The 25,138-nt window shown below is 39.8% G+C and overlaps 1 protein-coding gene across 3 annotated transcripts in view; it reads left to right on the forward strand.

The window, feature by feature from the left end:
- The window catches only part of LOC144089173 (voltage-gated potassium channel KCNC1-like), a 133,426-nt gene that overhangs the window by 76,393 nt on the left and 31,895 nt on the right, over positions 1-25,138 (forward strand). For all 3 annotated transcript variants that reach the window (XM_077620097.1, XM_077620098.1, XM_077620096.1), the window contains exons 2-4: positions 9,508-9,639; positions 16,788-17,649; positions 19,974-20,186. In XM_077620097.1, the coding sequence (XP_077476223.1) occupies positions 9,508-9,639; positions 16,788-17,649; positions 19,974-20,186 (1,207 nt within the window). The remainder of the gene's footprint in view (positions 1-9,507; positions 9,640-16,787; positions 17,650-19,973; positions 20,187-25,138) is intronic.

Below are 25,138 nucleotides of genomic sequence, written 5' to 3' on the forward strand. Positions count from 1 at the left end.
TAGCAAAAATGGATACAGACACAAGAAAAAGACATTGTAGAGTTAGATAAAACTGGAACCACACACAGGAAGTCTACCACAATGTGGGGAACTTCTGCAGACTGAGACCGAGGTTGAAAATAAGCAGAATCACTCTTCCAAGCTTATCCGCACAGTCCCTCAGTAGTCTGGAGCTGAAAAATCAACAGCAACAGAGTACAACACTCCTGATACTCCGATTCTGGGTGGTAAGCGCCGACAGTTCGTCCATCTTATCAGGGAGGGATCTCACTTTCCCCATAATAATAGATAGAATGATTGGAGGCAGGCCGGGGAGGCTGATACGAGGGTCGAGAGCCGTGATGTGGCAAAGGCCCAAGGAAGAGGTACGGGATCCATTAGGCGAGAAATGTGGTCGTGGCCGTACTAGGGCAAAAACAAGAGGTCAAAGATCAGAAAAGGCAGAAACAAGGAGGTAACGCGAGAGGGTACTTTACAGTGAACTGATAAAGACGATCCAGCCCCGTGGTCTAGTTCTGGGTGGTTTAAATAGCTCCGTCCGTGGCTGTGATGAGCCGCCCCTGCTTAGCCCTTTAGCTGCTGGACCTGTAATTGGATAATAGGTGCAACCGCCCACTTGTCTGGCCCTGACAATATTTCTACGAGAAAAGAAACGGCGGTCGCCATGTTCCTTGTGCGCCGTAAACCTCTCGCAGAATGAAGTTCCTCCTGTTGCCCTTACGGTGCCTCCTGAAAAATCCATCGATGATCCAATGCCTCTCAAATCTGACAAAGAGGACTTGGACGAAAGCTCCCAATAACCTGTTTTTAAAAATTCTTATTATTTGAATCAAGCGGAGAGGAACTATTTTCACTGTGAGTACAGTACTTAAACTATTTACATTTTTTTGTCTATAGATTATATTTAGATATAATACATTACAGTCCTCTCATCTATAATCCTTATAAAGTGTTATTTATGGGTGTCTGTGTGTATGTTAAGATTCTCTCGCTATGTTTGTCCAAACCGTGCAACGTAGAGAGTTGAATTTTTTATGGTGACCAGAAACAGCTGACAGATCCTAATAGACGAGTGATTGAATTTCTTCACCTTCTCTAAGTGTGTTCACTCAACTTTTATTTGTTACAGCTGAAAGCAGAGTTGATGTATGAATCGTTGTTTTTGCATGATGTGCCCTAAACGCACCGCGTTACTGATTGGTCCACCAGCGAGTTTCTAGGTGCTCCCCGGAACACTTTTTTTTCTGTTGTGACGGGAGTTCTAAAACATCTACCCATCCATAAATCATGCTTGATCTATTCTCTAATTCTTATAAAGCGTGATAGACGGATGGATGTGTGTGCACCTGGAAACTCGCTGGCGGAAATTCTCCCCAAAATGACGTTTGTAAATGACGTGGAAAGGCGTCTTGGGTCAGCGCATCCAGCACCATCGTGTCTCGCCGAGTCTTTCCGTCACGACAGGGGGAAAAAAAGTTTCGGGTGAGCAGGAATAGATAAAGCGTGATTTATGGATGGGTGGATATTTTATGTTAGCATTCTCGCACTACTTTTGTCCAAACACTGCATCGTAGAGTTGACATTATGGTGGCCAAAAACGGCTGTCGGATCCAAACCGTTCATCGTAGAGTTGAAAATTTTTATGGTGCCCAGAAACAGCTGACGAATCCTAATAGATGAGATTAAATTTCCTTACCTTCTCTAAGTGTGTAAACTCAAGCTGTGAGCATCTGCAAGTATTATCGATGAGTATGCCTGACTTGAAATACGTTAGCTTGCTGCTCTCTTGAGCTTTTGAAGATATTAGGTGCTAATAATAGTAGTAAATTAATAAATGGAATGTGAATTGAAAAACAAAATTTTCGTTAAACACAAGGTAATACCTATCGTTTCTGTAAATTTGGTGTCAATACGTCCATCAGCTTGGGACCTACTGAACAAAATAGGTGCTAATAACAGTAATAAGTTAATAATTAATAACTGGAATGTGTTATTGAAAAACCAAAATGTGTTCCTTAAACAGAAGGTAAATACCTATCTTTTGTGTAAATTTGGTGCCAATACATTAAATTGCTTGGGAGCTATTGAAGATATTATGTGGTAATAAAAGTAATAAATTAATAATTAATATACTGAATGCGTTATTAAAAAACCAAAAGGTGTTCGTTAAACAGAAGGTAATTACCTACCTGTAAATTTGGTGTCAATAAGTCAAATGGCTTGGGAGCTATTGAAGATTTTAGGTTCTAAAAACAAGAATAAATTAATAAGTGGTGTGTTATTGAAAAACTAAAAGGTGTTCGTTAAACAGAAGGTAAATACCTATCTTTTCTGTAAATTTGGTGTCAATACGTCCATTGGCTTGGGAGCTATTGAACAAAATAGGTGCTAATAACAGTAATAAATTAATAATTAATAAATAGAATGTATTATTGAAAAACCAAAAGGTGTTCCTTAAATATAACGAAATCTTTTCTGTAAATTTGGTGTCAATCTGTCAAATGGCTTGGGATCTATTGTAAATGGAATGTGTTATTGAAAAACACAATGCTTCGCCTCCTGTGCACAATTATAACGCTTTTTAGAGAAGACTAAATTAATTACTCTCCCGATATCCAACTATATCACAATATTTTGCCAAGACCCCATAATCACAATATGCTGCAAGCATAACTATATTATAGCAAAACCCATTTCTGCCCTCAAGTTTGCTTCAGCACCCCAAGGCCAATTATTGTAATGTCTTCACGGAAGGGGTCCCCCAAAAATTTTAGTCACTTGTGCGGTCCACGCGCATACTATACTGAATGTCTAACACCGTCAAATCAGCCGTACCAAAACAGAGCGCTTCCCCCGCAGTCGACGCATTATTTGGCAAGTTTAGAGTATGACAAAAACACAGTTTTGGCAACCCCGCTAAACATTTAATTGCCCGTAATGCATTTCTGTTAACCAAAATATTCCCGCTAGCAGACGGGAACGAAACCAGGATAAGCCACAATAAGCCATTTCATTCCAGTACATTGACAGTACATTTTGTTACTATCAACAAAGTATGCCTAGCACTTGGAAATAACCATTCTAATTGCCGTTTTACAAGCTTCAGCATCCCACAAAAATTCCAATTGAATTCCATTCACAAAAAGTGTTATCTCTGGTTTAACCAAATCAAATGCCATTAAATTTAGCTCAACATCCTCATGTTCAAAATCCTCATTCAAATCATTTTGAGCAGGCCTGCCTTGTTTTTAGAGACCTTTTTGTCCAGGCAATCACGCGATATATGCCCCAATTTTCCACAAACCCAGCACATAGCATTTTTGAAAACCCCATTTCTGTTTAACTTCATTTGTTTTTTCCAACCTCTTGGTTAACATTCCTATTCTCTCCCCGTCAGCCGAGGAGGCCGCGCTATCTTTTATTTTATTTTTTTCACACAACGGACCCGTTTTATCACCCTTCTTTCTGTGGAACAAGCCGCCTCGCTTGTATCTCCCTTCACATATTATATATAGATTACTTCTATGCTTAGTGCGTATTTTATCTTGCAGGTTTTAATATTTCATGCATATTTAAGCTGGCCAGCAAACCCATATTTGTTTATCCATAAATTTAGGTGTTTAACCTTGTAGCGCTTTGATTTGCAACAAATTTCCAATCTTTACACGGCAGACGCTGCTTCGGAACGTCATCCCTAGCCGCTTTGATATTCGAGCTGCCCATTTTGAAGGGAGTTCGCGTGCACACAGTTATCAGTTAGTTAACTTTCTTTTCCGCCTTTTATTATCGGAACTACACACGCAACACACGTAACACAAATGTATACCCTAGCCTGATATACCGTCGGAGTTATATTTGTACTTTTCCGGACCACCGTACAGGACACCCCGAACTGCCCTCAGTTTGATAGACTCATGCTCTGTCTCTTTACCTTGTAGAGACTAGTATGCCCAGGGTTTTAAAATCGCCACCCCCAGGACGCAAGCCTTATTTCTCAAAATAAGGCCATCGCGTGTGATGCCCTTCGCGCATTTGGAACCCGTCAACAATATGCAGAAATCACACACATACTCACCAGAAAGTTGATAGATGTTCCCTTTAAGGATAGTCATCAACCGTCCAGAATCCAGGCGCTGCTGAGAAATAATCCAGCCTGGAAAAGGGATTCTCGCCGTGCACGGTCACTCCAGATATTGAACCGCAGCGTCTGGATTCCTGATCGGTGTGTTGACCCCGGCTACTCGAAGGGCCAAAATGTTGGAATAATGATTAAAACCTTTTAAATAATTATTAGTAATATTTAATTAAAATAGGAAAACATCTTTCAACATAACTGCTTACAAACTTGCAAGGAAAATCACTCCCAACGCGGCTTTGTTCGCAAGAGTATTCTGACGGGCAGCATACTCTTTGGTCCATTTAGCAGCACATAACCAAAACATTCAAAGGTAATCTGATTTTAACAATTGCATAAGCAAAAACAACTGTCTCAACTGTTTTGAACAATTGTATAAGCTTAACCGAATAACATCATGAAGGTTATAAAAACAACTGTCATAACAATCTGTTTTTATCGGAACACCTGCGTAAGAATTTGCACAATAAGCATAAAAAGTAACCCAAGCGGATCGTAAATCAAAACAACGGCATTAGAATTTGCACCAGTAAGCATAATAATTTATTTATAAGGTAAACAGAGCAACAGTATATTTGAACAATAATGCGAGTATTCTCGGAAGTTTGATTCGATATATCGCCATCTGCAGGATTCCGAGACAAAGCAGTTTAAGAGTCCTTGTAGATCATCCGTCTGGCCTGGAACTTGTTGTCCTGTTCAGTCCATAGTTATGAAAACAATTGACTGGCCCCGACAGGAAGACTGGGGGAAAGTGCACTCGGTCCAAACAGTATGGCACAATTTAAATTATAGCTTCATTATCTATTAATTCCAAATGAACATATAGTAACATCCCAGAATGAACTCAACAGACCTCATCTCTGTAGGCCGTCTCATTCTCCCCTGTGATCATCCTCCAGGTGAAAATGACTTCAAATATTGAAACACTCAACATAAAAAAAAATCCTTAAATTTTGAGCACCTCGGGGACTGGCCTCTGAAAATCTTTTTTCTCTATGTGACAACACTGTAACACTGCTCTCCAGCATAAGGCAAGAATATAAACTAAATAAGCAGTGAAGACATCAGAAAGCAAATTGGTGTTCGACAGGCTACATAGCCATAACAAGTATATATGTCTACACGTATACGTATACATTTTACAAAATGGCACTTTATGTAATGTCAGCCCCACTTCATTACTGTATACTGTACTTTGTTCAGTGGAATAGTTTTTATACAACTCTGCAGACACCTGACCAGTGGTAGTTTGATTGCAGGTTTCTTTAGTTCAGTCTTGATTTTATTTATTTCACCAGCAGTAAATTAAATCTACTTAGATATTATAAAATAGCTAGTTTTATACTAATATATTTACCCTGATCTTTTTTAAATCAGGGGTAATGTTTTAAACCTTAATGCAACAGAGATTTCACTAACCAGAAAAGATTGCCAGTTGACATGTATTTAAAAAAAAATCATGTTGGAATTTTAACATTGAACCCTAACAAAACAAATAAACAAGTCTCTTCCTATTTTCCTGCTCAATGGCACTTGTGTGATATTTTTACATCAAACTTGCGCTCGAGCTTTGGTTCTTCGGGTCCTCTGGTGACGCTGAAATACATACCTCACACGCAGCCTTACCTGGTACTTTTATTAACAGCATGGAATTCTTTCACAGTACAAGCCCTTTTCTTTGTGGTTACTGAAGAAAAAGATAGAGAAAAATAATCATCATCATTTTACTACAGTGGTACCTCCAACTACAGATGCTACTATATACAAAATGTTCAGGACACTTTGATATGCAAATTACTCTTCCAAGATACAAAATGCTGTCCAACTTACATAAGATCAAGCAGAGTAAAAGAAGATACTTTGACATAGCAGGCTTTAAAAGAGTTGCTCTTGAGTGCGGTCTCTCGACTTAGTAGGTAAAAAGGCTCACATGTCACTGATCTCACTAACCACATAGGCAGCCTAGGCCTATTGACACCGATTTTAAGTCATGGGTGATGTACCCATTTGCCATTTCGCCCGCGAATGCGTTAAGACGCCACAGACAAGTGACGCTACAAACACTTCCTGTATCTGATAATTTTAAAACTCTGATGCAAATGTCTTCAGCATGTTAATATAGGTGCGAGAGTTTGGCTTTGAACTTTCCTGACAGGCCTGACTTGTAGAGAGTTTTTTAAACCCAGGAAATTCTTCCCACACAGCACAAAAAGGAATACATCCTTTAGAATCACTGGTGGTCATTTATATGTACCGTATTTACTCGCATATAAGCCGCTTTTCTCGGACAAAAAATGATGACTGAATCGAGGGTACGCTTATATGCGCATGAAAAACAACATGCACGATACTGCAAGTTGACGTCGCCATGGCACGATGACGTCATGACGCAATGGCACGATGACGTCATGACGCAATGGCACGATGACGTCATGACGCAATGGCGGCGTGACATCATGACGCAAGCGAATGCGGTCGATACGGTCATTAATTTCAAAATAGAAAAAAGATAAACAGATAAAACGCAAAACAAAATTTATTTTGACGTCTATGAATGAAATTCAAGAAAAAAATTTTTGTATCTTGCATAAAACGTGCAAAAGTCACGGTCCCGTCAATGCTTGCTCGGGGCACAGCTATCTTAACTAGGGTGCCGCCGTCTAAACCTACCGTATTTACTCTCATATAAGACGCCCGCGTGTATAAGCCACACCCTTAAAATTGCCTTAAATTTTTTGAATTTTACAATTTCTCGCGTATAAGACGTATTAATCAAAACATGATGAACGTTAAATTATAGATGATATTATTACAAGATTCAAATCGTGAAACTGTCATTTTGTTCCTTTTTTTTCTCTAACATAAACATTGTTTGGTTTCTAGGGCATCAACTTTTGGCGACGTAAAGTCTGTGTGAGCACAATTTTTTTGCGTAATATTATGAGATTTAAGTAATATTTGGAGAAAACTCAATTATGCGATTAAAAACATGACATTACTTATTTTTGCATCACTCGAACCGGGAGATGTTCAAGGTCCGCAGACAAACTTTTGGTGACATTAGGTCAGTGTGAAAAATTTGATTTTTGAATAATTTTGAAGGTTTATGTGTTTCCTGCCGATAAAACTTTGATGAGAATGACTATTGTTAATATAGGCAACATAGTCTTAAATTAAAAGATTTTCAGATGGTGGTGTCCCTTGAGATTTTTTCAATGCAAAAAGTGTGCCCCAGCTCAAAAAGGTTGGGAAACACTGCTTTAGGCAATACAACGAAAGTTATCTTTTTTGGATTTACTTGGACACACTTGGTATGTGGTGAAAAACTCTCCAAGAGTGCGATTGTCCACAGTAGCTTAAACGCCACTTCCAAATAAAACATCCTTCACTTCAAAACAAATATGTGGAGTATTTTGATTGTAAGCATAAACACACAGAGAAACAAGCAACTTTCCTGAGAAAAAAAAACGCAAAGGTAAACGAGAGAGCCCTTCAAACTAGCTACCACGTCGCTGAATTTGTGGCTAAATCAAAATGTCCCACACTGTGGCAGAGCGATTGCTACTTCTAGCTTGCAAAGCCATTGTAAATGAGATGCTCGGACCCGACGCGACTAAAGAAATAGCCAAATTCCCTCTCACCACAATCAACACAATTTTCAGACGCATTGATCTGATGTCTGCAGTTAAATATGTACAATTTAAAAAATAAAATCCTTTTTTTGTGTTTTTGATTTCTATTTGAGAATCTATAACAGTGGTTCTTAACCTGGGTTTGATCGAACCCTCGGGGTTCGGTTCGGTGAGTTGGTCTCAGGGGTTCGATGGAGCCTCTGCCATGGAGGTCAAGACAGATCGACACATCATGTCTATTCACGATAACATGTCCCGCTGACCATCACTGGCTGCAAATGATCACGTGACATTGCTTGGCCAATCATTGCTGCGAGGAATTTATATACCGTATTTTCACACCTATACGGCGCACTTAAAAGTCTAAAATTTTCTCTTAAATAGTCAATGCGCCCAAACGGTCGGTGTGTTTTGTCTGTGCACTAAACTCAATTTTCGATGGCCAGGACCGCTTGATTGACTGGTTTTATTTCTTGTTGGATGTTCACACTAAAAATAGCCTCCCCGCGCATTCCAAGCATTACGGTAAATCCATTCAAAACATCCCAGGGGAGTGGCAAGGCATTTGACTTCCGTGTGCTTGCAGTGCTTTTAACCCTCAAAAACACTCAATACTGCATATCAGAGCTATACAGAGGAAATGCCTGGCATGAATGACAACACAATGCGGGTGTGAAGGCTTGGAAAATGGACTGAAGCCATGGATCGAGCACAATTTAACAGCTTTGCTAAGGGATTGCTAGTGGATTGCTAACGGATAGCTAGCAGATTTCTAACGGATAGCTAGCAGATTTCTAACGGATGGCCAACATTGTAGTTCGGGCAAGCAGCGTCGCACGAGTTACGTGACGATTTGGAATGAATTGCCGATGCCGATATAACCAAGGAGAATCAAAGGCTTGGGAGTGATGCATGTTGCGAGTTACAATGGATTGTGGATGACTGGGCTCAAGTGTCGGCCAGCAGTGTTCGAAGCTTCGCCAAAACTGGAATCAAGTTCCCGGAATATACAATTCTGACTGACAGTGGAACCTAGCATGTGAAACAGCGAACTCTTTATGTCAGTGTATCTTTGACCTCAATAAAGCATTATAAAACTCAGTTATGCTCGTGCTGTCTTTAAAAAAACATGCTAGTGCCAAGCCTAACATACACTAACAGCTAGCATAACATACACTATTGGATAGCATAACATAGGTACACGAGCGGCTAGCATAACATACGCTAGCCTATTGTCATGCTAGTGCCCTATCGGACGAGGCGTCCAATGTATTGACAAAAAACAGAAAATATACCCGCAAATGAGACTGCGCCCTATCACACGGTGCGTTTTATAGGTGTGAAAATACAGTTTGTTGATTTTTTTAAAAATCACGTTTTATTTTAAACTAAAGTAGGGTTCGCTGAATGCGCATATGAAACAGGTGGGGTTCGGTGAAGGCACATATTAACCTGGTGGGGTTCGGTAGCTCCAACAAGGTTAAGAACCACTGATATGTGTAATATGACATTCTTCAATGTGGAAAAAATGTTTATATTACCAATAGAACATTTAGAATAATATAAGCTTTTTTTCCACAATTTTAGCTGGTGGTGTGCTGCGGGATTTTTTTTCACCGAAACAAAATATGCCTTGGCTTAAAAAAGGTGGAAAAAATCTGTCCTATTAAGCTTTTACTGATTATGAATAAGTATAAAATTTGAAATATTAACTTCCTCTCTTCTTCCTCTCTTTAGTATGTGGCATTTGGATCACTCTTCTTCATCCTCCTCTCCATCTCTACATTTTGCCTGGAGACCCACGAAACCTTTTACACTATCTACAACCTGACTGAAAACATCACTGTTAGTAATGTGACACATGAAGAGGTAAGTTAATTATTATTATTATTTTAGTGGAGTATAGCTTTTATCATTATGATTTCATGGATTTTTTTTCTACATGATCGAAATCCTATGAGCAGATGTGTGGATTTCAGTCATATTATTAGGCTCGACTTGAAAAATTGTTAAAAGACTTGACCTGGACTTTAATAGAGCACTATGTAAAATTTGTGGCCTAAACTGATACTGCAAGCAAGATCAAAATATTGAGGCACACCACATCTTTGTCTCGTCTGGATTGCCAGATTAGTGGTTCACAATGAAGCCACAACATCACTATTAAACGAGTACACATTGCAGTCTTCAAACGTAAGGATTTCAAATTGTATTGGTGGTATGTTGGTGCACACAAAAAAATCTTGTTTAGCTACTTAGATGAACAAAAAAGAAGCTAAAAAAATAAAGACAAGGAGGAATGTTACACCTATCCACCAACATATGCACACGTGGAAAGACACTATAATTACCCCAATTGACCCCATGAAAAACAATACAGCATGAATATGTCATCTTTGTTCATAATCCAAATGTAACTTTGCCATATTAACACAAGGATACAGTAAACCAGGCATTTTATGTGCGCCACATTTTTTTCTCCATATTGTTACTTTTCTCAACAACATATCAGCACATTGGCAAATAATATTTCATTTGGCAATGCTAAGAGGATTTTATTCCTCTTTCCATTTTGATTTTAAATAGAGCTGAACAATATTGGGAAAAATGGACAGTGAGATATTTGGGGTGTTTGCGATATAATGCGAGACATGAGTAGAGAGAGGTGTGATGCAATAGTGAAAAAGTTGTAAGGGGGAGTTTAGCCGAGACATCATCTTCATAGGCCGCCAACTTTAAGCATATATAGTCATACTTGTACTTATGAAATTAATTCCTTCCAGAACTTATTTTGTATGTTGAAAATTTTGTAAGTAGAGCAGTACTTTGTATTCTCTAATTCGTTCTTCAGTCCTCACAGTGCCCCAATTTTGTATGAAAGATGTGAGAAACACAAAAATGAGAGAAAATGATAAGAACATGATTAATTAATTACTTAAAATGAATAACAAGCATGCAAAATATCCGTGTTGAAACGCAGGTGAACAAGAAGAAGTTAACGGTAGGCAACTGAGACAGAGCACCAGAGCACATCTAATAATCATGGAATTAAGAATTCAAATAACAACATTAATCAACAACAAACATTAACGTTTTATGATTTCCCTTGAATTTAATTTTTCACCCATTTTATTTCTCACTCCTGCTTCTTAACTGTTTGGGTTTAAGTTCCCCTTCTGCAATGGTGGTTGACGGACGTTTTGAGAAAAAGCTATCCAAAGACGATTGCCTTTGACGACTTTTTGACAATAATCCTGAAATGCAGAAGACAAACGTCATCAAAGTGGGCGATAGCACGACTCGTGAACACTTTTTCTGGATGCTTTTCCTCCGAAGACGAATGTTCGTGAAATTTCTCCAGCATTTCTTTGATTTTTGCTGTCGGAATGCTTGCTGCTTCCTCCCCGGCCACCTTCTTGTTTTATTCCTCCTGTATTGCCGAGTGTTCCAGTACCTCCAGCTTCCTCAGCTCCTCTGCCGAGAGTTCGTTTTTTGCCCCTTGACCAAGTCGTCAATGTCCTCCTCGCTGACCACCTGTCCCAGCGACACAATTTCAGCCACCACAGGCTGAGTTTTAGGTTGAGCCTCGACTTCAAGTTAAAGCCACTCAGCCATAGTTTCCTCCACCAGAATTAAGGGTATGCCTGGTCACCCCCACCCAATTATGTTCAAGCACACAACAATGTCGAAGCTACAATTTACAACAATTCCTTTTAACTTCATCCATAGAAGTAAAAATCTCTCCATCTCGTTGTTCAGTGGTGATCTCCTTTTCGATACCACGGAGAGGTCATGGGAAGGAGTCGTAGCTTTTAATGCTTCCTTATGTTTCAATATCGTAGTAATTGTGGATGGGTTTCGGCAATATTGCCTTGCAATTTCAGTCAACCACATGTCACCTTCATATTTTTTCAACACGTTCAGTTTTTCTTCTATGGATAACCACCACTAACCAAACAAAAAATACAAATAAAAAAACACCGTCAGAACCCTGTGATGACGAATGGCGGTCAAAAAGACATAAGAGAATCATTGGAAATTGAAGAGTTGTTGTTGTGAGACAGCCAAAGAGAGCCCAGTAGAATGTAGCAATATAATGAAGTAAGAAGCAATGCACGCGCGGCAATTTCAAAATAAAATAACGAATATGTGGGGTGTATTGAAGTTTGGGAGGATTTCGTAACTCGGTTCTTGTTTTCATAGCTTACGGCACTCATTTCCATATACAAAGCTTTCATAACCTGAGAATTTCGTACCTAGAGGCATTCATAAGTAGAGGTACAACTATAATCACGGCACACATTTGAAATGTCCCGCAAGGCAGCCTTCCTTTCCAAGTTGTTGTCTTGTCAGAGTGCGAATGGAAGAGACTAAAGCGCTTATTAAAAGAACAAATACGTGTTTCCCAAGAACAATGACGTCTAAACATGTGTGGACTGGAACAAACAAAATGGCCCGGGCATTTCTGTGCTAGGCAGCCAACTTGATTTCATTGGACTATCTAAACCAGGATTGTCAAAGTCAAATACAGAAAGGGCCAAAAATACAAATTTGCTACAAGCCGAGGGCCGGCCGGACTGATTCAATGTTCATTTACACATATTGAAATGATTGCACATAGTCTATTGAACCTAACATAGTGTACAATTTTTAAGATTAAATGAATAATCCAGTAATATTTATGCCTCTGTCAGTAACCTCAAGTGAAAACGTTTTTCAACACACAGACAAAAAAACTCCTACAAATCACACTTGTCCGCTGCATTAAATGAATAAAGCAATATTGTCTTATGGTTCTGTCAGTAATTTCAAGTTGACATTCAACATTGTCAACGGTATTCGGACGTTTCGTCGAAAGACGTTTGGTCCCCGGACGTTTGGTCGACCGGACGTTTGGTAGAACGGACGTTTGGTAGAACGGACGTTTGGTCGCCGGGTTCGCGAGTCCCGAGGTTTGAGTCACGAGACTTTCATTTGTTTAGCCCTTACCCTATTCACTCAATGTTAAAAAATATCATTAAATCCCTATTCACCGAATGTTAAAATCTATCAATTGCATGCAAACCCGTTCTACCAAACGTCCGTTCTACCAAATGTCCGTTCTACCAAACGTCCGTTCGACCAAACGTCCGTTCGACTAAACGTCCGTTCGACCAAACGTCCGTTCGACCAAACGTCCGTTCGACCAAACGTCCGGTCGACCAAACGTCCGGGGACCAAACGTCTTTCGATGAAACGTCCGGTCACGATTGTCAACAGGCAAACAACAAAAACGTCCTTCAAAAACAAAATTTGTACCTTAATATCAAATATCAAAATACTTCTGTCAAATACTTCTATTGTAGAAACAAATATAAAGAGTTTAACTAAATTAAAAACAAAAAAATACATTAATGCTCTCTGATGCTTACTTGTCTGAGGATGAGTCTGATACTTGGCAGTGACTCGTCTTTTGTTCGTCAGTTTTCCGGGTCAGGCTCTGAGCTGAGGAAATCCTCAGGATTGACTGAAGGTGCTTATCAGTAAGACGGCTCCTGTGTGATGTTTTGTTTAGACTCATCCTCATCAAAGAAAACATGTGTTCACACAGGTATGTGCTGCCAAACACTGCTGCTTTTCAGCTTTGATGCGTGCGGGGGCATTGTGTCAGGGATGAAACGAGCAAACTCAGCAGCACCCACTCTCTCATATTTATCCTTCAGTGTGTCATTGCACTGGAGCTCAATCAACTCCATTTGTAGGTTTGGTGGTGCACTTTCCACATCAACTGCAATAGGACTGCTGATAAGTTCAAACCTGATCTTTTGGGCTTCAAAGTCAGCGAATCTTCATCGGAAGTCGACGGCCAGTCTGTTAACCAGTAAATTGTCCACTTGGAAACACAGCTTTAGAGAGCTTCTCTTTTATGGTCCGGCATTTGGGAAAATGGCTCATCTTGGTTTTAAACACATTCACTGTACTTTACATATCAGAGGTGACACGCCCCCGTCCCTGAAGCTGTAGGTTCATCACATTCAGATGGCTCGTGATGTCACACAGAAACACCATTTCACACAGAAACATTTCACCTCGGACCTCTGTTGTGTCTTTTGTCCCTTTGCTTTCCATGAACAGACATATCTTCTCGTGCCGCTAAAAAGATCTTGCAGCACCGTTCCCTGGCTTAGCACTGCACCTCTGTGTGATAGGGCAAGTCACCATACACCATATCTAACTCATTCCAAAAATGCTTTGAAATGGTGATGTTTTAACCTTCTGGCTCAGATGAAGTTAACCACTGGTGCTAATTACATGTTCCATTTTCAAGGCTTTGCCACACAATGACTCTTGGTGTATTATGCAGTGTGTGATAATCTGTGAGCTCATCCGTGATGTTTTCCTCCTGCATCTTCTCATGCATCTTTGCCACCAATCCACTCCTGTGTCCAAAGATCGCGCGTACTCCATCTATAGTCAATCTGATTATACAGTTTTAAAATGGGAAAATCTTATCAAGAACAGTGTCAGAGGTACTTTCAAAAAACATTTTTCTTTTTTGTCTGGTGAAATATTAGGACAATTTAATGAGTAATTGAAGTGCAAATCTAGCTGCAACATTACATTACTCTTGTGGCGATTTGACGTGGGGCATCAATACTCTAGAATGAATGTTTAGCAGCGAATAAGCTAAATTATTTAACTTTATTTAATAATTGATATTTTTAGATAGAGTGCTGAGAAATATTGCGTGCCTAACTCTTCTAAGCATTTTGCAGGACTGCATGGACAAAATCAAGTATTTTTCCAACCTTGAAAACACGACAGTACAATCCAAGCGTTTTCAAAGTTTAAATGACCCGTACAAACCCTGTGCACATAAAAAAAAATTGTTCCCACCAAAAATGTGACGGCTGAGTCTCCATGAAAACAGTGCAGCTTACCATTTTATTCAGAACTCTCAATATAATAAAATTATGAGAAAAAAACAAATATATGTGCCCATGTCTTAATACGGAATATTTATACAGTGGTATATCTTACTTACAATTGATTCAACATGCAAAATATTCAGGTTACGAAAAGCTTCAACGGGCACCATTCTATCATACGAAAAGCAGTCCAAGTTACAAAACATCAAATGAACTAAAACATCACCGAAACATAAAAACACTTCCTCTGTAGGTCTTTTTTATTTTTTATATGTATTTTTTTTATTGTCGTCATAGTCCCATTTCCCAATCTACCAACACCTCACTGGACACCCATTGGCTATAAGGAAGCTGCGTCTTCATGATGCCTTAAGTAGGCGGACGTTTTCTCATCCAATTAAATGGCGTAATAATTTTCAGATCTTTTTTCTTTTTGCATAGATACATAAAAATGATATATTTTCAAAGGGTTTAGGGGCTACTAAAGAAAAAAAACAACGTAAAATATGCTTCTACTTAGGAGATATCCAGATTTCAAAACCACTCTGGAACCAATTGATTTCGTCAGTAGAATTACTACCGAATAATGAAATGTTACAGAGAAACATTTGATCGATCAAAAATTTACATCCAAGTGGGTCCTCCAATGCTGGTGACCTGTAAAGGCTGTCTTGCTTATGTTTTCCTAGGCAGCCAAGACATTTAATTACATAACTTAAAAACAGTCTCTTATCTCTAGTATGCTTCCAGAAGGTTTTTTCTTGGTATTAACAAAGAAAAAGCTTACTTTCTCACAAACTGACATAACACTAACACTAAGCTATACATTTTTGTATTGTGCCACACGAGAAGTCAATGAAAATGAAAATAAAATGCAAAAAAAGGAATCAAATCATTTAACTCACCAAAATGTGCCACAAATTGGGTTAAAAAGCCAAAGTTACGTTTTTGCAAGATCACCCTGATCCTTTTGTGGTTGAAGCTGAAAATGGTGAGCTTTAGCCCACGAGAGAAAGGCTGCCTGTGGTGCTCGAAAAATATTCTGTACACTCGTTCATTCACAGTCTATTTATATGGAGCTCATTATGTGCCACCATCAGAGTACCACATTTTGGGCTTAAAAAGCCAAAGGTACATTTCAGGATTTCACCCAAATCTACTTATTCATGCAGGCGCCTGAGAAACATGTGAGGCGGCATCAGGGGTGATCACTGTTTTTCATTTGAACATGCTCAAAAACAACAATAATGGGTCGCGCCTTGCAGCCAGGCGGATTCATGCATGTCACGCTGACTCAATGCACACATTTTTCCAATTAAAACCCAAATCAAATAAATGAAGCTCACTCCTGGAGCGTGCCGCATTGTCTTAAATTCCAAACTTACGGAAAGGCCATGATTTATCGGGTGTTACGTCGTCCTGGCAGTTTTTCATTAATGCCATTCTTAACACGTTTAACTGACAGCATAAAAATAAAGACAGATTTTAACAGCATCCATAGTCTGAGTAAATTATATATATTTTTACTCTGTTTTCAAAAGACTCAAAATTCAAATTGTAGGACTGGCGAATTGACTTTAGACTTGTCATTCTTGACTTGGGATTGATGTCAAAGACTGAGACTTACTTGCATAACAAAGACTTCTTCCCACCTCTGCAAAAATGCGATTGGTCTAAAAAAAATGAGTTGTGCTGTTTTTTGATTTTTTTTTAACATAATGGCAAAATAATTAAAAAGCCACATGAATATACAATACAATTATGTCATTGTGTTGTGTATTGCATGTAATTTCTAAAGGGCAAAATCCTGGCTACCCTTTCATCACTATAAAATGACCTGATAGTGACAATAGTTATAACAACTGTTTGTTTCAAAACACTTTTTTAAAATAAATATATTATATATAAATTATGTACATAAATTATTGTATCTGATCAGGCATTATTGTGTTTAACCTGGCATTATGTAAAAATAATTTAATGACAGACAATATGTATTATTACATCTCATGTTACCAAAGTTATGTATTTTATAAATGTTAATTTTCAATTAAGCAGAGTGAATTATTGATGTTCAATATTATAATTTGTGTTGCTCCCACCCTACAGACAGTGTTTGAAGTGGTCACAGATGGATGGCTGACATATGTTGAGGGTGTCTGCGTCATTTGGTTCACCATTGAGGTGATGGCGCGTGTTATCTTCTGCCCTGACAAAACCGAATTCTTCCGCAGCAGCCTGAACATTATAGATTTTGTGGCCATTGTGCCATTTTACCTGGAGGTAGCACTTAGCGGCCTGTCCTCAAAAACAGCTAAAGATGTGCTCAGCTTCCTGCGTGTTGTGCGCTTTGTTCGGATTTTGCGCATATTCAAGCTCACTCGCCACTTTGTTGGTTTGCGGGTCCTGGGTCACACTCTGAGGGCTAGCACCAATGAGTTCCTGCTGCTCATTATTTTCCTGGCACTGGGGGTCCTCATCTTTGCAACCATGATTTACTATGCCGAGCGCCTAGGTGCTGACCCAGATGATCCAACTGCTGGTGCCCACACAGACTTTAAGAACATTCCCATTGGTTTTTGGTGGGCAGTGGTAACCATGACAACATTGGGTTATGGAGATATGTTTCCAAAGACATGGTCGGGAATGTTGGTGGGCGCCCTGTGTGCCTTGGCCGGTGTGTTGACCATCGCCATGCCTGTTCCTGTCATTGTCAACAACTTCGGTATGTACTACTCCCTTGCCATGGCAAAGCAAAAGCTCCCGAAGAAGAGGAACAAGCATATACCCCGACCACCACAACCAGGAAGTCCTAACTACTGCAAACCAGATGCTCTCGCCATGGCAACCGCCTCACCCCATAGGCTAATGGGCAATGTTCTCGGACCTGGTATGGTGGGATCAGCCATCATGATGGGTGCTGGAGATTGTCCACTTGCACAGGAGGAGATCATTGACATCAACAGGGCAGGTATGTGATCCACAGAAAATAAGATTACTTTATTTTTGTATTTATTACTTCTGTTGTAAATGTCCACGTGTCGATAAATTGCACCCACCAAATTACACAAGAAAGCTGGATTTTTTAAAACGTATAAACCAAAATTGTCCACATGGTATGATGGGATATTTACACCAAAAAACAAGATTTAAAAAAGTGCAGGAAAAGGGGCTTTTGGCTCATACTCGACCGCTGCCCTGACCGAGACTGCTTTCACATCTGCACTGAGTACCCCGGTTTCGGGCCATGTTCTCCTTGGACAGAAGAAAAAATGCAGCGCTCCACCCAGTGCTTGTAGAGACATTACACGAGGGAGTTGCGACCAGAAAGACAGTGCCCATGATGTTCTTATGAGCAGTCTCTCGCGTCCGCTGTATGCTCGTATATCAAAATTTGTCTCGTATCTCGAGATGAATATTTGCTCAAAATTTTACTCGTATCTCAAATTGCTTGTATGTCGGGGCACTTGTATGTCAAGGTATTACTGTACAACAGAAAATGACCTACAGGGAAGTTGACTGTAATGAAAGTCTGGCGAAATATCCTTTTGGAGGATTAAAGATGATTCTGATGTCTGAGAGCTACACTCTTCCAAATCCTTGAATGGAAGTGACTATAATTCAAATACAGCCTAACCTCGATTAGCGCGAATTCACTTTGTCACAATTATTTTCTGCTATTACCGTATTTACTCGCATATAAGCCGCATATTTCTGACAAAAATGATGACTGAATCAAGGGTACGGCTTATATGCGCATAAAAAGACAACATGCATGAAAATGCAAGATGACGAAGACGCAAGACATTTATTTCAAAACAGAAAAGATCAACAGATAATACGCAAGACAAAAAATATTTTGATGTCTATGAATGAAATTCAAGAAATAAATGAACAGTATCTTGCATAAAACGTGAAAAAAATCATTTGTGCCTGTCACTTCTCGCTCAGGGCGTCGCCATCTTACCTAGGGTGCTGCCGTGTTACCTAGTTAAACGTGCGCTGACTGGCCAGACGTGAGTATCCTTACATGTGTTTGTAGCGTTCACCATGTCAGCACATCTCAATAGTTGTTAAGGCTGATGCAAGGTCTTGCAGTCGATCGTTGATACCTGCGTAATGTGTATCTCATAATATTATTGCACCAGAGACTTGGTGAAAACTATAGCGCTACAGACACACTTCCTGGTTGTGCTTACATTACTTCCTTTTTGAAAGGAAATGATTGTACATTTGTGATTATGAAATAAAACAAAATTTTGCTTTGATTTTTTTTCTTTTTATTTCTTGTTCAAAAGTGACAACTATCGAAAAAAAAATCTAGATATTTCGACATTAGAAGCAATTGGGCCGCCACAACATCTTAAACTTCTGGTAAGAATTTTTTAATTTCTGTTATTAAAAAGCATCAGGTTCTCATCAAGCTAGACTTATTTCTTTTTTCATATTGATTAATTTGATATTTTGCATTTTCAAAGACAGTCATATTAACTTACTTATGATATTGACCCCAATAATGTGCTTTTGATTCATACAGTATCTCAGAAATACCACGTGTGATTTTTCTTAAGATTTTCCCTTCAAAGTAACACATTTGTACTCTCTATTGAAACCATGAATATGGAGGTAAAAATTGTGAATCAGGGGGCGGTTTATACGTGACAAATTGCAAAATCCAATAATTTTAAGGCAATTTTAAGAGTGCAGCCTATACACAGGGGCGGCTTATATGCGAGTAAATACGGTAATTATTATTTTTTAAAGTTCATAAAAATGTGAAAATCCACGCTGAAACGTGTAAGCGGATGTACTCCCCTGTCTTCCACTTGCTGCTAGGGCTCAGCACTGAAGGAAAAAAAGGTAGTAGTTATAATAGCGGCGATCCTACTTTGCGATTTTTCGATTATCGCGGCCATGTCTGGTCTACATTTACCGCGATATTCGAGGGATTACTGTACTATATTATACACATCTGCATAATTATATCTAGAGCAGATGTCACCAACTCCGCTCCTCGATAGCCCCTATCCAGTTTTCCATATCAACCTCCTCTACCATACCTGAATAAAAAGAGCCTGATAATGATGCTGATAATTTCATTCAGATGAATTGGTGGAGGGAGAAGAGGAAAAAAGACTGGATAGGTGACCCTGAGGACCAGATTTGGTGACGCCTGGTCTAGAGATCATACAGCTCACGCTAATCAGTGTCATCTCAGTTTCCCATATCAACTATGTTTGTCCTCTTTTTTTTCCTTTTTGCTCTTCTTCTACCGCTGTATTTCCTTCCTCATAGATTCCAAGCAAAAAGGTGACACAGCAGCCAATGCAGCAGCACTGGCCAATGAAGACTGTCCCACGATTGACCAGGTCTTGGGGGATGAGCGGAGTCCAGCCATCGGAGGCCACGGTTCCACCACAAGCCGTGAACGTTACCCGCACGATCGGGCCTGCTTTCTACTGAGTGCAGGGGATTTCCAACGTACAACAGATGGCAACGTCCGAAAAGGTAAGATCTGCAAATAGCCTTTGGAAGACCAGAAGGTTGACACAACTTAAGGAAAGATATCACTGCAAAGGGCTCTAATTGTTTTACCCTTGCCAGTCTATGTGGGTCACGGTTAGACCACGTGTTCAGAATGTTTTGGACAAGTTACCAATTTCTCATCTCATCTCATTTTCTGAACCGCTTTATCCTCATTCGGGTCACGGGGGGTGCTGGAGGCAATCCCTGTTGTCTCCGGGCCAGAGGCGGGGGACACCCTGAATCGGTGTCCAACCAATCGCAGGGCAAAAGGAGACGGACATCCATGCACACTTACACCGATACTTAGGGGCAATTTAGAGTGTCCAATCAGGCTACCATTCATGTTTTTGGAATGTGGGAGGAAACCGGTGTACCCGGAGGAACAAGTTGCCAATTTGTACTATTATTTCAGTGTTGACAATTGAATTTGCTATCAATAAAAGCAGTGGCGGGCCGTGCATTTCACACCTGGGCCTTCAGTAGTGAATGAATCCAACTCTCAATAAGTATTTTATGTCTATAAATAAGTATTTTATGTCTATAAAACCTTTACTGCAGCTACAGCTGCGACACATTTAAATAGAATCAATAATAACCTCAAAAATGTAAATATTATTTCAGAAAATAGACACATTTTACTCAACAAAAATTATTTTTATTTATACACAAAATCCATCCTGAAGGAGTCCCCACAGAAGTTATTTTCTATCGCCATCAAAGCTAATGCTGACAGTCGAGTCTGTCCTGTTGTATTTCTGGCATAAGTTTTGATTCTATTTAGGGCTGAAAATGTCCGTTCGACAGAAGCAGTGGACACGGGGATGGTCACTGTCAAACCCACTAATGTGTACAGCCGCCCCATGCTCTCACTCAGATTTTTCTGCTGAAGGAAGTCAAGAAGATCAGTGGGAGATTTTCCTGTAAAATCATCCATGGCATACATTACAATCAGTTCTGTTCTTAGCCGAGGCAGATCAAAAAGTGCTCCGTGGCTCTGCGTTAAGCTGGAGAAGGCTGCATGTGGGAAAGTTTTCTGGTATTCCCGAAACTTCTGCGGGTCGAGGAGGGAGAGAAACATCAGTCTTTCGTGTTCTTGAATTCTGGTTCGGGCCTGGCAAATAATATTGTCCAGAATCCTGTCGTGGAGATGGTGGTAGTGCACGCGAGAATCTTGCGCTTGACCTCTTCGTTCGCTTTGAGCACCCGCACTGCGTTCAGTGACCTCGTAGAGTTCCTCATATCGGCTTCTCTCGCGCTCAACTGTGTCACAAAACTCCTTTACTCTTGCAAGACAAAACTGTACATCCAGTTTCTTGTTCTGTAGTATTGAAAAATGCCTTTCTGAATGCTCAAAAATGCCATTAAATGTGTGAAGCAAAAATCTAAATTCAAAATCATCCAGATGTGCTTTAAATCCATCAGCACACCGCACAGACTCATTCACCATTACAGAGACAAACAGTACTTTTATTTCCCTTCTCATCTCTTCCTCCATCACTTCAGCAATAGCTGTGATCAGGTTGTTTTGTATTTTGCTCGACGTGCCACTAAACACTTAATTAGTGGACAAGTGGGAATGTAAATCCATGTTTCTCTCAGCAATGAGAGAAAGAAGTTCCACATAATTTCCTTTGTTTGGGGATGCAGCGCTTTCATCGTTCAAATTCAAAAGCCTTTATTGTTATCATACACAGCTGCGTATAACGAAATTGGTGGTGCTACTCCAAGCTTTGCAAAGTGTGGTTTCCCAGTAAAAAAAAAACAAAAAACATAAGTAGTAGTATAAAAGTATAAAAAGTCACATCCCGGCTAGGTGAATTCTAAAATATTGCACAGAATTCTAAAATATTGCACAGAATTCTAAAATATTGCACAGATTCTAAAATATTGCACAGATTTCAAAGATATTGCACATTGTTATTGCACACCCCGAAGTTATTGCACAGAAGGGATTGTGTGTCGTGCTAAGTGTCCCCGAAATGAAAGTTTACACAGTCTATCAAACTTTTCAAGATTTCCCTATTTTTCTTTACCTTTTCGTTGTGCCGCTCCATTTCCCTGCGCACTTGCTAGCTGAACTGTAAATCCACTCGAGTTTCCCCAAAACTTTTGGAGAGCACCGTTGCTTGTAAGTGTCCGGCAGTGCGTTGGTGTCTGGTTGCTGCTTTGGTTAAACAAGTCAAATTTGCAAATCCAGTGTTGCTCCGAACACCATGTCAATCGGTGGCAAATAACAAGCATTCCCAGCAATACAATTTGCAGTGTTTCTCGGAGCCCGTGAGCCAGGGATAGCGCTCGTAGTTAGCGAACTGAAAGTGCCGAACAAACCCTTTTCCCGGTTGTAACAGGCTTGCTAGCTTCGGAGTTGACCACCCTTTCTTAATAATGTCCATTTTTTTCTGGAAAAGTTAGTCTGGAAAATGGCTTTGTGAGCAAATCTGCAACCAAATCCATTTGTTTTCCTCCGTCGGCCATTGTGGGTGGAGTTTGCGATCTCTGGCTGGCTCACTTTGGCTTTGGTCCACCTACTCTATCACTAGCCAATCATAGTTGGTGAAAGCGATGACGTTTCCCTACGACTGCGAGAAGGCAATGACGTATCCCTATGCATGCGAGAAGGCCTTGGTGTCACCAAATCGAAATCTGATTGGTTAAAGCAACAGTCTTATCGACGCTTGTTTAATGCAGCAGAGCCTGCAGAACTGATTGTGAAGGCCATGAGGCAGATTTCTGACCCTGTCAACAAATAATGGCTGAAATGTGATTTGTTAAATGCTTCAATATGAACACACATCTGGAAGCAGTGCAACCAGGGGGAAAGCAATGAAAGGAAGCTGACAGACAATTTGGAATGATTTAATAAGTATTTATGGGCAAAATATAATTAACATCAGTCTGTGATTCAGATATTTCTTAGGCCAGCAGAGAAGGCCTTGAAGGCCCTGACAGCACACCACTGAATAAAAATATCTTTCCTTATTATTTGGTGTGCCACATCTAGTCTCACATAGAGACACACTACGCATGTGAAAGGGACAATGCATAATTGCAGTCATTCGAGTCTAATTGGAGAAGTGCCCTCGTCATAATATTCAGCAGGCAATGTTAGTGGGATAAATATGTTAGGAGAGCTTTGAATGCTCCTGCCTGCCACCCAAGCCAATTAACGAAAATTGCTTTACACAAGCTACACCAGTGTTTAGATGTGGTCTGAGCAGGAAGTATAAGTTCTTTCTGCCACCAAATGGTCACTCCCCAAGGACACACCCCAACTGGGTTGGAATGCCCTTCTTGATGCATGCTGATCTACTCACTTGGCAAACGTCTGTAGCTAGCATTGCACTTAAGAAAATTAGGATGCGCCAGCATTCCTGTTCTGTTTCATATGCGCCATATCCCAAAATTCCGCCCTTTGTCTTGTCTAGCCTATACAAACTGGCAAGCTTTGTAAGCTTTATTGCTCTAATAAAAATGAGACATTATGTCCCAAACAAAAACACAAAGATATAAGGTAGTCCATCATATTAAAATAATAATACTAGTTGTAATTCCATTGCAAAAAGTGGGAGGGAGGCAGCAAATGAATGTTCACTCATTCATAAAGTACATAAAAATCATTATCACACACACACATCTGTACACACAAAGTGAATTATCTTGAATTGAATTGAATGCTTTTATTGTCATTATACAAGGATAATGAGGTTTAAAGCTTTCACCACATAGTACACAAATAACAACAGACAGACAAATAAATAATCAATAAACAAGAAGTGAATAAACAAGTGGTCCAAGTGAGGTCAGCAGAGTGAAGCGGGCTTGTTCCGTCTGAAGTCGAGGATGAGTTCCATGGTTTTTGGAAACGTTCAGCGGCAAGTCGCACAACTCGCTGAGTTTATGGAGGCAACAACAAACAAGCAGACACAGAAAATCAATATATCGTAAAGATAAATAAATAATCACTAAATAGTAATAGATAAATAAGTGTTCAACATAATAAATAAGTAGTATAAATAGTAGTAATAAGTCTTGATTAGGTCCAAGGTGCAGAACTCGAGTTGAGTATGGTGACAGCTCTTGGGAAGAAACTGTCCTTGAGTCTGTTTGTCTTGGCAGTTATAGCTCTGTAGCGCCTTCCAGCGGGCAGCAGGTTGAATTGGTGGAAGCCGGGATGGATATTTTCTTTTATAATGCTTTCTGCTCTTCTAGGGCACCGGCATTCGTAAATCCTGGACAGGATGGGTAAGGGGCAGTTTATCAAGCCATGTATGAAGGCAGTTTGTAGAGGTCCTTAAAAATAATGGATTAAAAGAATTACTGACATACGTTGTCCACGCAGTATACAGGAAAGCTTAGTCTCTTCTTTTGAAGAGAATGGTCATAATTATGATGTTTATTTAGGAGGGAAACCGTTTCATCAGGGAAATTGATAGAAGGGCTGTAAAACATGAAAAACATAAGAGTGTACAGAGCTACTGCCACTGGCTCCTGCGTGAACGGCGCCATCTTGGCAAAACTAGAATCCAGAACTGCCAACCGCATAATAAAAGTAAAATAATAAAAGTGCCGCATAATGGCAATAACTTTATTTTTGTTCCTTCTACATGCGTTTTACAGTCAGTAATTCCCACATTTCTCACGCTGAAGTCGCACATGTTGTGCAATGTGCAAGTGTCGGTCCTTTTGGATACGGCTTCAACATGGGATATTTTGTCAAATACGGAACCAATAAACTTCTGCAAGTGTCTGGGTCTCTTATTAGAAGTTCCATCCATTTTGCACCTAACCCGAGCAGGCATATTAATAAGACTTACCAGTACTGTGTACGCCTACTTCCTTTAGAACAGTGTTTCGCAACCTTTTTGAGCTGCGGCACACTTTTTGCATTGAAAAAATCTCAAGGGACACCACCATCTGAAATTCTTTTAATTTAA

The sequence above is a fragment of the Stigmatopora argus genome, chromosome 14, assembly GCF_051989625.1.
Source record: "Stigmatopora argus isolate UIUO_Sarg chromosome 14, RoL_Sarg_1.0, whole genome shotgun sequence".
Lineage (NCBI taxonomy): Eukaryota > Metazoa > Chordata > Actinopteri > Syngnathiformes > Syngnathidae > Stigmatopora > Stigmatopora argus.